The sequence below is a fragment of the Cyprinus carpio genome, chromosome B2 (genome assembly GCF_018340385.1).
Source record: "Cyprinus carpio isolate SPL01 chromosome B2, ASM1834038v1, whole genome shotgun sequence".
NCBI lineage: Eukaryota > Metazoa > Chordata > Actinopteri > Cypriniformes > Cyprinidae > Cyprinus > Cyprinus carpio.
The window spans coordinates 11110855-11126032 of record NC_056598.1 but is presented as its reverse complement, the minus strand read 5'-3'; the positions used below and the strand labels follow the sequence as shown (position 1 = coordinate 11126032).

The following is a 15178-nucleotide window of genomic DNA, read 5'->3' as shown; positions in this document are numbered from 1 at the left end:
TGACAAAATATTTTTAAATATCTAAACATTTATGTTGTTGCCAGGCCTGAAGTTGGGGAAGTCGTGGCCTAGTGGTTAGAGAGTTTGACTCCTAACCCTAAGGTTGTGGGTTCGAGTCTTGGGCCGGCAACACCACGACTGAGGTGCCCTTGAGCAAGGCACCGAACAGCCAACTGCTCCCCAGGCGCCGCAGCATAAATGGCTGCCCACTGCTCCGGGTGTGTGTTCACGGTGTGTGTGTTCACTGCTGTGTGTGCGCACTTTGGATGGGTTAAATGCAGAGCATGAATTCTGAGTATGGGTCACCATACTTGGCTGTATGTCACGTCACTTTTTCACTTTAAAGAATATCACAACATTAAAACTTTAAAGTGCAACTCTATAGTATTGATTCAAGAGCAGGAAAGAGCACAGGGATATCAAGGCAAATAGCAAAACAGTAAAATTGTGAAATATTATTACAATTTAAATTTACTGTTTTTTATTAGAATATGTCATTTCTGTTATGGCACAGCTGAATTTTTAGCAGCCATTACTCCAGTCTTCAGTGTCACATGATCCTTCAGAAAGCATTCTAATATAATGACTCACTGCTCAAGAAACATTTCTTACCAATAATTTTGTAGTTTCTTTTCTTTTGTTAAGTTTTTTTTGATTAATTTTGTGTTTTTATTTTTTTTATTTATTTTTATTTGTTTTGTAGAATGTTTGAATTTACAGCATTTTTTTTTAAATTTTTTGTATCATTGATGCCTTTAAAAAAAAAAAAACCCTGATCTCATACTCTTTAACAGTACTGTACACAAATCTCTGCAGTGGTGTTTATGCAAACCCATACGCATGAATTTTCACCAAAAATGCCACAACATGTGCAGCATAGGATTGTAAAAACCGTAGAGCTCTACAGTAGGGTTCTCTGATGATCAGTAATATTTATAAGAGCTTTAACAAATATTCTTTTTTATTTACCATATGCAGCATTATTCAGCATTAATGATAAACTAAATATCCTGTGAAAATCATATCCTAAACTAATAGATATGGCAGAAATAGATCTTCTTAATCTTACATGTGAATAACTAGGTTTTACCATTACAATATGGTGCATGACTTATGAGAAGTACGATAGATATCTATGAGAAAAATGCTACAGCTACTTTGAGTATTTGTTTGCCCCCCAGTGGCGACGTTCTTGCGCTCATACTGTTTATAATATTGGTGCACTACTAAGCTAAACCTAAGAATCTGTTACTTTGAATCACTTAAGTTTTTGTATGCAAAAATAAAAAAGTTGCCCTAAATGCATAAAAAGACAACCAGATCCTTCCGCTGTGGCATGAGATATTCAAGCTCCCATCTGGAGGATTCTGCTCAAAACACATATTCTTGATAAAAATCATGTCGCTAAACAGGAGAAATCGAGTAAGTTATTAAAGAAATACTCAAGAGGACCAGCTGTCCCTTTTGTTTCAATGATTATATTTGAGAATCATTTTTTTGTGGAAATGATGCAGTATATAAAAAAAGGAGATAGAAACTTACTATAGCTAAACGTCATTCTACTTCTTCCGTCCCTGCACATTGCAGATGAGATATGTGAGGGTTTACCTCTAAATAATAAACATCCATCCCAACTCATCACCTGAGCCCATGTTCAATAGGATCCCAACCTGCTCAAATGATTTTAACAGAAACTGTAGTCACTTTGGAACTGATGTTCAATCCTTAGAAACTTTGCATATACATGATACACAATGTTTTCCCTACATAACCGCCATCTGTGAAACCCTTTTAATTTCTATATCAATATGAGTGTAACTCATGGACATGTACTGTCTTCAAGAATTAGACCCAGATAGGATGGGATGTGCCAAGTTGTTTGTAAATAAATACGTTGACAAATGCAGCTCAAGGGACGGTCCCTATGAACTACCAAATGTTCGGAGTATCCTGGACTTATTATAAAAAAAAAAAAAGAAAAAGAAGGAAAAAAAAAGACAAGTGGTAAAAGGGCACAGTCAGTTCAGTCTTTCTAGGGCACAAATGACAGGACAGGAGGCGGTGTAATTTATCAACAAGGGGAGAGGCTAATTCCTTTCCTGCACAAACACAGTCTCCTGCGGACACAGTCCTGCTTCCTGCAGTGTGATGTCATAGTCCAAGTGAGCGAGTCTTCGGCGGGGGAAGTTGGTGACAAGTTCAAAGCGTTCATTGGGGAATCCCTTAGTCTGAACGTGTCTCACCAGTGCCTACAAACAAGAACAGAGGAAGAAAATGAAGGCTACATCTCCAAAATCCAACAAAAATCAGAATTCACAAACATTTGAAAATGTTTCTATATTAGATGATATCTGCTGCGATCTTTTTTTTCCTTTTTAACAGAAATAAGGTTTTCATAAATTGGTAAGGGCTAGACAAATTTTCGTATTACATTTTAGCTGAAAAATATAAATATAAATAAAAAAATTATATATGCAGCTCAAGGGACAGTCCCTATGACATTATGGTTAACATTTTATAGTTAGCATTTTAACTATATATATATAGTTAAAATGTACCAGCTTTTTGACAGTAGGTGGCGCTTGAGAAAGAGAAGAAATGCCCCAATACACAAAAGTAATGCTGCACAACTTCTGAGAGCTGCTTTTTGTGGAGAAGAAAGTACTGACAAACAGTATTTACATTTTTGTATTGACTTTGTATTTGCTTTTTGAATGGTCTGTGTTATTCTTGTATGTTCTTTTTGTGATTTGAAAATGTTACTAAACAAATTTGTTTATTTTGTGAACCTTTTACCTCAGTAAAAGTTTCAGCAATTATCATGATATGAATAATTCAAATGTTCACATGCAGCGACAAAGTCGGCAATGGCAAAAAAAAAAAAAAATAATAATAATTTTTAATCATCATGACACGTTATACCCACCATGAGTTTAGCTTTAGCAGACAGTGCTATCTGTTCTCTCTGGCCATCTGGGTATCGAAGCATTAAGCGGGCTTTTGGACCTGTGAACAGAGTAATTTTAAAACATTTTTCATTCTTACTGAATATTATTAGCATGTATAAATGTTCAAATCCTTTAAAGGGACAGTCACCAAAAAGCTGCCATTAATTACCTCACCGACATTTCATTATAAACCATTCTAAATCTTTTCTGAAGAACACAAAAGGTCAATGTTTGAATATCAGCTTGTTTCCATATGTTCCAAAAATGGCAAAACAAAACAAAACTGACCATATGCAAGTCTTCTTAAGCCATCTGATAGATTTCTGTGAGGAACAGACTGAAATTTAAGTCATTATCAACTGATATTCTTCCATTCCAGCTGTTAGCAGTAGCACACAAACTCCTTATGACTGGATCACTGAATCAATGCATCTTGTTATACTCTATCTGGACACAATGATTCTCAAATTAACGTCATTAGCCTCGTTCAGACTGTCAGCCCAAATCCAATTTTGAATCTGATTTGAATAACTACTGTCCACACAGTGTATCGCAACGGTTTATTTCCGATTTGTGTGTCCATACGCGCTCTTAACAACAATAACAGCAACGCAGTTTGCAATACAGATGTTGTCTTATGACATGACAACATGCTGCCATCGCGGTTGCGCTGTATTATATTTTGTCTTGTGAGGCAGCATCAGAAACGCAGGAAGCTGGAATGTGCGTCTTTATTCCGTGCTGCCGTCTCCGCTACTCAAAGAGGTGCGTATACTAGCAATATATTGTGTTTTTCCGCTTGACTTCGCAACGACACAAGTCTTTTGTTTCTGCAAAGACGTTCAGCATGTTTTCTACAAAAACATTTGATGTGTTTATGTTTTACGTGGCGTGAGGACGTGAAAAAGCTACGCTAAATCCGATCTAACCAGTCAGACTGAAACGGATTTCCAGAAATGCGATTTGAATAGGATTCCTAAACCCCATACGAATGTACGTTAGTTCGAAACAGATTTACACAAATCGGATTTCATGTAGTTCGTTACCATTCAGGCCATCTAAATATGATCGGATTTCAATCGGATTTGCACAAAATCCGATTTGGGCTGACAGTCTGAACAAGGCTTATTTGGAAGGGAGGATTATCAGAGAATACTTGAATTTCAGTCGGTTTCTCACAAAGAAGTTGTTTTACCTCAGTTGAGTCGGATACGGACTACCTTTACTGTGCTTTTTGGACTTTGACAGATGAAGGTCACTATGAACTATATGAAGATTTTTCCTCTTATCTTCAGTGAAAAAAACAGCAATCAGGTTTTAAATGCATGAGGGTAAGCAAATAAGGACAGGATTTTCTCTTTGGGTGAACTATCCCTTTAGACAACTGGTGGATACCGTTATCGTCTGGATCTGCTATGCTGGTGCCGGCAGGTTCTGAGGGCTGGTGTGATGTGGATCTGTGGTTTTCTCCCAGATGCTGTTGGGACTCTGTTTGTCCTGTCTGACTGTGACTGAGCCCGACCGGCTCTAGGTGGTTCTTCTTACTCTCCTCTTTCCTGTGGCATAACTCTTTGTGTGGGGACTTCCTGTGATGGGCTGGGCTGTCCGACCTGGTGGGAGGAGCTACCTCTGCAGAAACGTGTCCATCTAAAGAATCCTCCCCTCCGACCGCATCATTATCTGAACCATCCACTGAGATCAGGCCTTCGCTGTCAGAGAAAGGTTCGGCATCTGAATCATCATCTGAGCGGGACTCTGCCTCGTCCTGGGTGGACTCGTAGTGTGTTTCTTCAAGAGAGGCTCGGATAGCGGCCTCTAACTGACTGTCCTCACTGGCATCTATCAAACTCTCCTGTATAGATGGATTAAAGACTGTGATGTGAAGCAAAGACACACAAATGCTTTTTTCAGGAACCTCCAGAACACTTACAGAACGAGCCCGTTTGGCCGGAGGTTGACTGGACTGCCCATCCAGCTGCCCGTGCTCTGATAGGAAGCCTGTGACCTGATCCAGGAATGAGGACACATCTAACTGGTTCCACTCAACCATCTTTTGTCCTGTATTTGTCAGAGGTTAAATTCTATATTTTACATCAATATACACGAACTATAGCAAAAACAGTGTAATGCAATAAAAAAAAAACATTTTCATTCAGATTTTTGAGAAACTGCATTTGTATATATTGTATAAAATTCATACGAACATTAATGCAAAGCACCAGTATTAACTGTTTGAAATTAATGAATTTAATAAAAAATCTAATTCAAAATGCATGTGCCAGGTTTTTAGCAATGTACTCTCAATTTATGTAGTTTTATATAGTTGAAATAACTACATTAATTAGCATAATTACATTTCCATTTTCAAGACGTTTAAATTTAATGATGTGAATGAATTTAATGTAAATGCCATGTTAGTTTAATTAGCTTAATTAATTTTCATTTTTACATTTCCATTTTCAAGATGTTTTTTTCCCGACCCAAGGTAAATAAAAAGTATTAATATGAATATTGTTTTCAAAACAATAGACCTGAAAAGTATTAATAAATATTGTTTTACAACCTCAACTTGCATTGACATAAAAATATATATTTCTTATAAATGTATTAATTTTGTGTTTTTTTACCCCCCAGATATTTTTTACATTTCCATTTAAGACATTTAAATTTAATGACGTAAATTAATTTAATGTAAATGGCATGTAAAAAAAAAAAAAAAAAAAAAAAAAAAGTACTAAAATATTTTCTTAAAACAGTACTAAAATTTTACCAAGATTTAAAAAAATATTCATTCATAAATATTGTTTATAAAAATATAAAACTTGTAATAAATATATTCCTTTTATGAGACATTTTTTGATTCCAAAATATTTTTTAAAATCAAAAACATGCTCATTATAGAAAAGACATTTTATACTTGACTTGGCATGGGCATCTGAAATGAATTAATCCAAACTTATTTTTTAGAAAATGCAACAAATCAGTTCAACACTGCCTTGGGTCTCTCACCTGTACGTGGGTCCAAGATAGAAATATAGGGGAACTTGTTAAGCTTGTAAAACTGAATGTACCTCTGCCCTTCCTCACTGTCATGGTACACCTATAAGCAAAAACAGCTTACCTGAACAACTCAAAAGCTCACATTAACTATTCAAGTAATGTCTTGGAAGACAACGAGACAGAAGACATTTATGTCTGTGTAAATGTACCTGCCAGAATATGAAGTGCTCTCTGATGAGGTTTTTCACAGCATCATTGCTCCACACGTCTCGGTTTAGACACTGACAGGCAAAATCCTGGACATTCTGAATGTTGATCATCAGCCATTTGTTCTCAAGCTGACCGGAGTCTTTCGCCTGAGGTGACAAAATACATTGTGGGAATGTGTTAAACCACACAGCGAGAGAGAATGACTTGACTTACAGGAATATTCTAAAATTAAAAGCATAAACAAGCTTGTATTTTCGTTGTGCTGAAATGATTTAATCTCTTACATAAACAGTCTACAGTACAAGTTTCTATGAAACCTACAGATTAATTTTTTAAGACAACATCAATATTGCTCTGAAATGTTAACTGGGGCCTGTTTCATAAAAACAGTTTCATTTTGTTTTTTATTTTCATACAAAATTTACTAATTTTTCCTGAATAAAGTTTCACTTTCAGATTAAAAAGATGAATAGATATGCATATTTATATTTATTATATTATTTAAAAGCCCTTGCTACATGTACTGCGTTTAAGCTTACTGAGACTTGTTTTAGCACTTATATATCATTTCTCTTTTTTTGTTTTTGATTGCTTCCATTGTCCTCATTTGTAAGTCGCTTTGGATAAAAGCGTCTGATAAATGACTAAATGTTATTGTAAATGTAAATATGTATGTTTAAAAACATAATTCAGTTCAGAGTGTGTGAATGAGGTATGAGCTAAATATATCATACAATGTATTTTTGAGACAAATCCAACTTACAGAGGCAAAAAAGTTGATACCGAGTCAAAATGGACCCAAAAACTAAATGTGTAACTTTTTAAAAAGATTGTATTCCTTTAAAACTTCCTTTAAAAAAGAAAAACATAAATAAAATAAATAATGTTTATTTTGATAGTCTTGGCTCATTTGTAAAGTTTGGTTCGCATACTAATTTTTTTCTTTTAAATTTTTTTTTCTCATCTGGGTCAAACCAGACCAGAATGCAAATTCACTTGTGCAATCATTTGACCCGTACACTTGTTACAAGTGCATTTCTGTAATTGTTTTCTTTGTAATGTGATTTTTGATTGTTTTTATATTATTTTCTGCAGTAACTAACAGTATGGAAGCGCGTTTCCGCCACTGAATAAAAAAATAAAACAAGGTAATTGTGACTTTTTTTCTTGGAATTGCAAGTTTATATCTTGCAATTCTGACTTAATAACTCACAACTCTGAGAAATAGTCAGAATTATGAGATATTAAGTCGCAATTCTGAGTTTTTTTCTTGCAATTTTGAGTTTATATCTCATAATTCTGACTTTCTTTTTTTTCCTCGCAATTGCGAGTTCATATCTCGCAGTTCTGACTTTATAACTCGCAATTCTGACTTTATAACTCGCAACTGAGAAATAAAGTCAGAATTACCCTCACATGTTTGTTCGTTCGTTTGACTTCGCACTTTGATGTCTTTTTTTGATCGGTGCTCAACAAACGTGCACATATTTGCATCGCTTTAAGTGTTCCCTGTAGATCCCACCTTCTCACGCGCAGCCCCACGATTGGTCAATTATATACAATACTTGCATGTTATTGGTCAAACTGCTTTAGATGTTTTAGGCAATATTAAAATCCTGGCTGGGATGTGTCCCGTATGAACTGCGCATATGGCCACCCTAATTATTACGCTGACAAATTTTGTACTTAATGACACGAAGGACTGAAGCACACAAATTAGCCGATCACTGGATCTCTGGTAATACTAATGGGTTTAATAAAGCAGTCGTAGAGCTTACCGTCTCAAAGCTGCCTTTGTGCATGAGTTCAATGGGGGGACGGAACAGATCGGCTAGAGTGCTCAGCTTCTTGTCCACTGCACTTCCGTTTCTCAACTCCTGCTCCTGTCGCACTAAAGATTCACATCACAACAGCAGGGTTTCAGAGGAAGCACTAGACCATGTGTCCCATCAGAATGCCTCACATGTACTTACTGGTTTCTGTCTGAAAATCCCGAAATCCATCAAAGATTGATCGTGCTGGTCTACGCCTCTTTGGTACTGTGAAAGAGAGATATTACCAGGGTTTCCCAAATTGGGGTTTGAGAGTTAATATAAAGCTAATAAATAATTATATTGAATGTAAAATTTAAATACATAAATGAGGCTGTTTGATAATTGCGAAATAGCTTATCATTTGATTATCAAATGTTTGGATTTAATGAAATATCTGTACAGTCTGATGTGCTGCATGTTTTATAGTGAAGCGCACATAAACCTGATCTTCTCTTCCCCCTTTACTACTACATATTAGGGTTGTCAAATCGATTAATCACCAAAATAAAAGTTTGTGTTTACATAATATATGTGTGTGACCCTGCCTGAAGCACAAAACCAGTCATAAGTAGCACGGATATATTTGAAGCGATAGCCAACTTGTATGGGTCAAAATGATAGATTTTATTTTTGAATGTCAAAAATCATTAGGATATTAAGTAAAGATCAAAACATACGTCAATGGAAATGATGATGTATAAATCTCAATTTAAAAAAAAATTGACCCTTATGACTGGTTTTGTGGTCCAGGGTCATGTTTGTGTACTAGTATTGTTAATGGTTTTGTGGTCCAGGGTCATGCGTATCTAGTCAGTAAATCTGGTTCCCTGATTAGCGCTAAATCTCCATCACCTGCTTTCAAATAGAGCGCCATTTAATAGACAGAGCCGTAGTTCACTGACAAGGTACGCAATATCGCGTTCATTATCGAAGATGAATCGCCTGCGATAATGAACGTGATATTGCGTACCATGTCAGTGAACTACGGCTCTGTCTATTAAATGGCGCTCTATTTGAAAGCAGGTGATGGGGATTTAGCGCTAATCAGGGAACCGGCTTTACTGACTAGATACGCATGATCATATCGTTCGATATATCTCCCAGCCCTATTGTGTACTGTGTATATACGTAAATACACACACATACATGTATATATTTAAGAAATATATGTAACATACACACACACACACACGTAAATATTTCTTAAATATATATGTGTTTGTGTATTTTAAAGGGGTCATATGATGGGATTTCAAGTTTTCCCCTCTCTTTGGTGTGTTACAAGCTCTTGCTGCATAAAGAAGATTTGTAAAGTTGCAAAGACTAAAGTCTCAAACCCAAAGAGATATTCTTTATAAAAGTTAAGAGTCAACCACACCCCACTAAAACGGCTCGTTTAAACACGCCCCCACATGTCTATGTCCCGATGTGGGAAGATTTGCATAACGCTGCCCAAATGTTCACGCAAAGAAAAAAGGTGTAACTTTGATTCTCTCGCTGTGTTTCATTGTGAAAGCGAAAATACTTTGTTTTGCCTTCCAAAAGAGGACACAACTAGAAATCAGTGGTTAAGTTGTATTTGTGCTGCGTTCAAGTCCTCCTCGGACGTTCATACTTACGAGTTGACAAGTCGTAATTATGACGAAGGGTACATTCAAGTCACTTTGTTGGTGTCACTGATGTTGTCATACCAGAATCATAGGAATACATTTATTTTTAAAAGCAGTTTGCGAAATGCAACATGCCACAAGTCAAATCAAACGATTTTTTCACCTATAAGTTCAAAAATGATAGGATTTTTTTTGGGGGGATTTCATTAACTAGCTGCATAACAAGAACGTAACCAATTTAAGTTTATACAACAACTAAAACATTGATTTCAACACAAATTTACCATCAACAACAGATGCTGCATCCATCGATTCCGCCATGTTTCTCGTAGACACGCCCCCAACTCCGAAACTCGGAGCTTAAAGAAAATTCAGAGTTTCCCACTCGTAATTACGACTTTGTGGTGGCGTTCATATGCATTTAACTCGTAATTACAATGTATCCAACATGACTTGAACGCACCAATATAACACTGTTCCAGAACAGTTCAACTCAAATATTCAGATGTGTGCAGCGCATTTTATGGAGGACTGTTTCCTGATCCTGGGAGAGAAGACTACAATGCCGGCTGTTCTTACTCACAGTCTGTAAGTACATTTACAAATGTAAAGAATTTTCCACTGATGATTAAAACGCCAGTTTTGAGCAGTGTGCAGCAGTTCTTAATTACAGTCCTCACGCCCCCTGCTCTGCACATTTTTGTATGTTTCTCTTATCGCTTCAGATGTTTGTTCTGTTCGAACGTAAGTGCCCTGCGAAGTGGACATCACAGGATATTCCACCATGATTCCAGTTTGAAGTGAACATATATGTTCCATTCAAAGTGCACTGAAGTGAATTTAGTGGAATTAAGAAACGCTGGTCTTGAGTTGTGCTTGTTGTTTTGTCATTTCTCCGATCACAAATGCAGACATGGTTTTGTGTTTACGCGGCACGATGCAACGCAATGCGTAAAAACACAGTACAAGTCATTATAATCTGTAATTAGGTCCCCACTGGATGCAACAAATGGCTAGTTTGTAATGGGTTATATTATTTTTGTCTTGTGGCACCAGTGTTCTGACCGGGACATGGCATCACAGTATGTTAAGGGATGTAACATTTCTGTCACACGCTTTTGGCATTCGGCCAATCACAACACACTGGATAGCTGACCAATCAGAGCACACCTCGCTTTTCAGAACAATGGGCTTTGTAAAAAACTATGCGTTTCAGAAGGCGGGGCAAAGAGGAGAAACAATGTACATTATGTGGAAAATAATCTGTTTTTTGAACCTTAAACCGCATGAACATTTCATTACACCAAATAATGTTATTTTTAGCAACATTTTATGACCCTTATAAATATGCATATAAATATACACAATACACACATATCATGCAAACATAAACTTTTATTTTGGAGATTAAATTTTTTTTTGGATGCAATTAATCACAATTAATCAATTTGACAGTCTTTACATATGACTCAAGTTTTGATTTGACTGTTGATTATTAAAGGGTTACTCCATCCCAAAATGAAAATTCTCTCATTAATCACTTACCCCCATGTCGTTCCAAACCCGTAAAAGCTTTGTTTGTCTTCGAAGACAGGGAGGCTTGAGACTGTCCCACAGACTGCCAAATAAATAACAGTGTCAAGGTCCAGGAAAGTATGAAAAGCATCATCAGAATAGTCCATCTGCCATCAGTGATTCAACCGTAACGTTATGAAGCAACGAGAATACTTTTTGTACACGAAGAAAACAAAAATAAGGCCTTTATTCAACAATTCCTCTCCTCTGTGTCTCTCCACATCAGTGTAGCACCATTTTGACAATTCTGGGCAGTACGCAGATGGCACAGGCTCTTCTGTGTCAGCCGCGCCACAAGGATACTTTATTTTACATGTATTTGCGCTTTGGTTTGAAATCAAAAACGCATCGGAGCAGCGCGGCTGACACAGAAGAGCGCACGCCATCTGCGTACTGCCCAGAATTGGCAAAATGGCGCTACGCTGATTTGGAGAGACACAGAGTAGAGGAATTGTTGAATAAAGTCCTTATTTTTGTTTTCTTCATGTACAAAAAGTATTCTCGTTGCTTCATAACGTTATGGTTGAATCACTGATGGCAGATGGACTATTCTGATGATGTTTTTCATACTTTCCTGGACCTTGACTGTTATTTATTTGGCAGTCTGTGGGACAGTCTCAAGCCTCCCTGTTTTCATCCAAAATATCTTAAATTGTGTTCCGAAGACGAACTAAGCTTTTACGGGTTTGGAACGACATGGGGGTAAATGATTAATGACAAAATGTTCATTTTGGGGTAGACTATCCCTTTAAATAAACTTTTTGGGCAATTTTCCTTTTTTTGTGTTTTTGGCTAAATGAAAATTTTATTACGGTTTCTGTGTTTCAGTAAGCAAAAATCATTTCGGAGCACTTTTATAAGTAAACATTTTATGAATTATTATAATTATTAAATTGGACTATTAATTTTTTTAATTTATATAATTATTTTTTTTTTTTTTTATTTTTTTATAATTAAACCTAGTAATATTTTAATTGGACTTTTATTAATTATTATTTTTGTTTAATGATGATTGTGTTGATTTTTATTATTCAATTTGATTGGTTTTCTAAAAAAAAAAAAAGTGTAAATGTAATGTGGACTGAGAAACTATCACATCTAAAAAGTTTCCACCTTAAAGTCTAGCTACAAACTTAGAATAAAACACTTACACTTAGAGTAAATATTTTATATATGTACTTGCATGCCATATGACCATTAATTGGAAACAGAAAACCGTGAACATGCAAATACGTTAATACATTATTGAGTCAAATCTCAGGGGTGTACTTCAAGTAAATATTTTACACCTAAGGGGTTGGGTGACAAAAAAAGTTCAGGAAGCCCTGGGTTAGAGAGATAAGATGTATAAATGGGAACTGTACCTCCAAACAAGGGCTCTGGCTCCACCAGAATGTCCTGCTTCTGAGGAATGGGTGCCCGCACATCATCTCTACCAGAGAGGAGAACACAACATTCAAACTCAAAGCACAGAGCATGCAGTGACTCAAAAAAACAATACAGCAGCTTGAAACCAAGAGCTTTTGGTGTGTCATATGAAGTCACTCACTCTCCAGGGGGGTGTCTGCTGCTGGACGCCCCGGCGGAACTGGCGCTTGTGCTGGGTTCCTCTGCGATGCCCCCTCCGTCTAGAAACATGGTGACGGCCATCTCTAGGTTATTGTTACATGCTTCCAACATATGCTTCCCTACACTCTCTGTGGCTCCTGCAAACAAACACACACATATGCAAAGATATCAACAGCATGTATTATGTGAGGTGAAACATAAACACACTGGAATAAAGCCAACAGATGCACTTCAAGAGGTCAATATGTAACTGTTAACACGTTACTGGTACTGCGGTTACAAAAATCTTCAAATAACAGTGTCAGACACTAAATAACAAGGATTTCCTTTGATTATATGGTGACATCATATGTCCCAAATAGAGACAGGGCACTACAATGTGGTATATTTGAATTGTAAATCACTTTGCTTTGTTCAGATTTTGTAAACATTAACCTTAAGCTTTCGGTTTCTGTTTAAAAAATAATTTTGCAATCCATCTTGTGAGAAAGTTCAAATTCAAGATTTTTTTCTGTAATATATTATATCAGGCATAATAATGTGTACATGTATTTGGTAGTGGTTGGGAGTTTCTGGCTTGAAAAAGACCCATGTTCTAATTTTCATGATGGCATGCCAAATAAAACTAATAAATAGGTAAAAATGCAATAATTAAGGTATAAATATGGTCTTTTAAAATAATTGTGGTATGGGTACCATGGTAAATATTGGTAAGGCAGACTGTATTAAGATATTGCATTGTTCAGTACCTATACAAATACCTCGTTTGTGCAAACCCTTATGGTTTTATTACAGCGCAGGTTCAAAATTTGTAATATTACGTTGAAGACACACAGAAGCAGCGCTCGCTCGTTTGAGATCCTAACACCCGCCCCTTCAGAGAGCGCGCATGCGCACGACCAGCGCATCTTTCACCTTAACGAAAAAGTAGCGAGCTGCGAAACATGGCTTGTGTTTTCTGACCAACAGAAACGAAACTATCAAATGATAAACACCGTCATGCGATGGTCAAAAGCAGCCTTTGCGTACACTTCCAATGACAGTTAAACTAAACAGTCTTAGTGCTTTAAGAACATCATAGTTATGTGTGTATCTTTGACTTAGATGCGAGTTATGAGACGCATGCAGAGGAACGGAAAATGATTGAGAATCAGCCTACACAAACCGCCATGTTGTGGACTGTGGCTCATATCCACAGACACACTTGTCGAAGTTGTTCAACACACTCGCGGTGGCTGGAAACATTCAGTCACACACAATCAACCTGTAGCATGTAAATTTAGCAGTGGGAACAATAACCGTAGAGTGAAAATCAGTGCAGCACTAGTCAGTTTTGAATCGAAAGGTGCTACACATGTAGCGACGGTGAAATAACAGAGGTAACGTTACAACCACATGCTCAAAGTTCAGTCTGAGAGAGTTTTACAGTACCATCAGTATACTTTTGAAACGAGTCTACATTAGATCGCCCCCTTTCTGTTCGGATTTCTTTTCTTTTGCATGTAGATCCATATTAAAGCAAGTGCAGATAGCAGCTAGCCGAAGCTCTCGTTAGTCTCTTTGCTTTGCATGACAGAGGGGGCAGTAATGATGATACCCTCTTCCCCACATACAGCATTTCTAAAGCCCCGTGTTTTACTCAAGCGAAATGGCCTGTGCAAAAATTCCCGCAAATGCAAAATGTCAATATTTACCAGTTATGGCTGTGAACTGTTGTATTAACCCATTAACCCCCGGGGCTGATGCGTCTCCGAGAGTCGCCATCTTGCCGCCACTGACAACAACACGACTGCACGCATGCACGGCACCGACCAATAGGATCTCTTTCTGCATCTGCCTCCGCGCGTCAACTCCCTGGACCTCTGGGTAATGTAGTTCATTCGTGGTATCACGGATTAGATTCCACTGTGCGCAGAATAAACGGCTTTGTTTGTATGAAAAGAATCAAAGGACTGGGTGCTAATCTTCAACAAGACTCTCAATAGACATTCACTTTGTTAAAAAAGTGTTTTTGCTCTGAGTTTACTATTTTTCTAAAGATACGTTTCTTCATCTGGAATGACAAAGGAGAGAGAGACTTCTTAAAATAAAATTTGATGCCATGCATTTATATTTTGCTAAATATGCTATATTTAGTAAGGACATTCTGACTTGTAATTAATTCTAGTCAAAATACCAGTGTTTATGATCAGCCACCGGCACAAGACCACAGGAACCAGTTGAGTCCTCTGCACAATCTGACTTTGCTGCAGCCTGGAATTGAACTGCTGGTTTCGTCTGGTCAGAGGAGAACTGGCCCCCTGACTGAGCCTGGTTTCTCCCAAGGATTTTTCTCCATTCTGTCACCAATGGAGTTTTGGTTCCTTGCTGCTGTTGCCTTTGGCTTGCTTAGCCTCTGACCAAAGATGCTTACAGGAAGGGGGACAATGTCTTGTATAAACAGATCAAATAC

The 15178-nt window shown here is 37.1% G+C and overlaps 1 protein-coding gene across 3 annotated transcripts; it reads right to left on the bottom strand.

Annotated features, from left to right (window-relative positions):
- Positions 1–1458: 1458 nt before the first annotated feature.
- Positions 1459–14576, bottom strand: LOC109096190 (UBX domain-containing protein 7-like). 3 transcript variants are annotated; one of them, XM_042718014.1, is made up of 11 exons: positions 14421–14576; positions 12707–12863; positions 12522–12589; positions 8132–8197; positions 7937–8049; positions 6158–6304; positions 5958–6048; positions 4879–5006; positions 4344–4800; positions 2927–3006; positions 1459–2249 (listed from the first exon to the last, which is right to left on the bottom strand). In XM_042718014.1, exons 1-11 carry the CDS (start codon positions 14557–14559, stop codon positions 2088–2090), a joined length of 1608 nt encoding a protein of 535 aa, XP_042573948.1. In that variant the 5' UTR covers positions 14560–14576; the 3' UTR covers positions 1459–2087. The 3 variants fall into 3 exon arrangements, with proteins under 3 accessions (XP_042573948.1, XP_042573950.1, XP_042573949.1); XM_042718016.1 differs by lacking the exon at positions 14421–14576 and adding an exon at positions 14158–14297; XM_042718015.1 differs by lacking the exon at positions 8132–8197.
- Between the last annotated feature and the right edge of the window lie 602 nt (positions 14577–15178).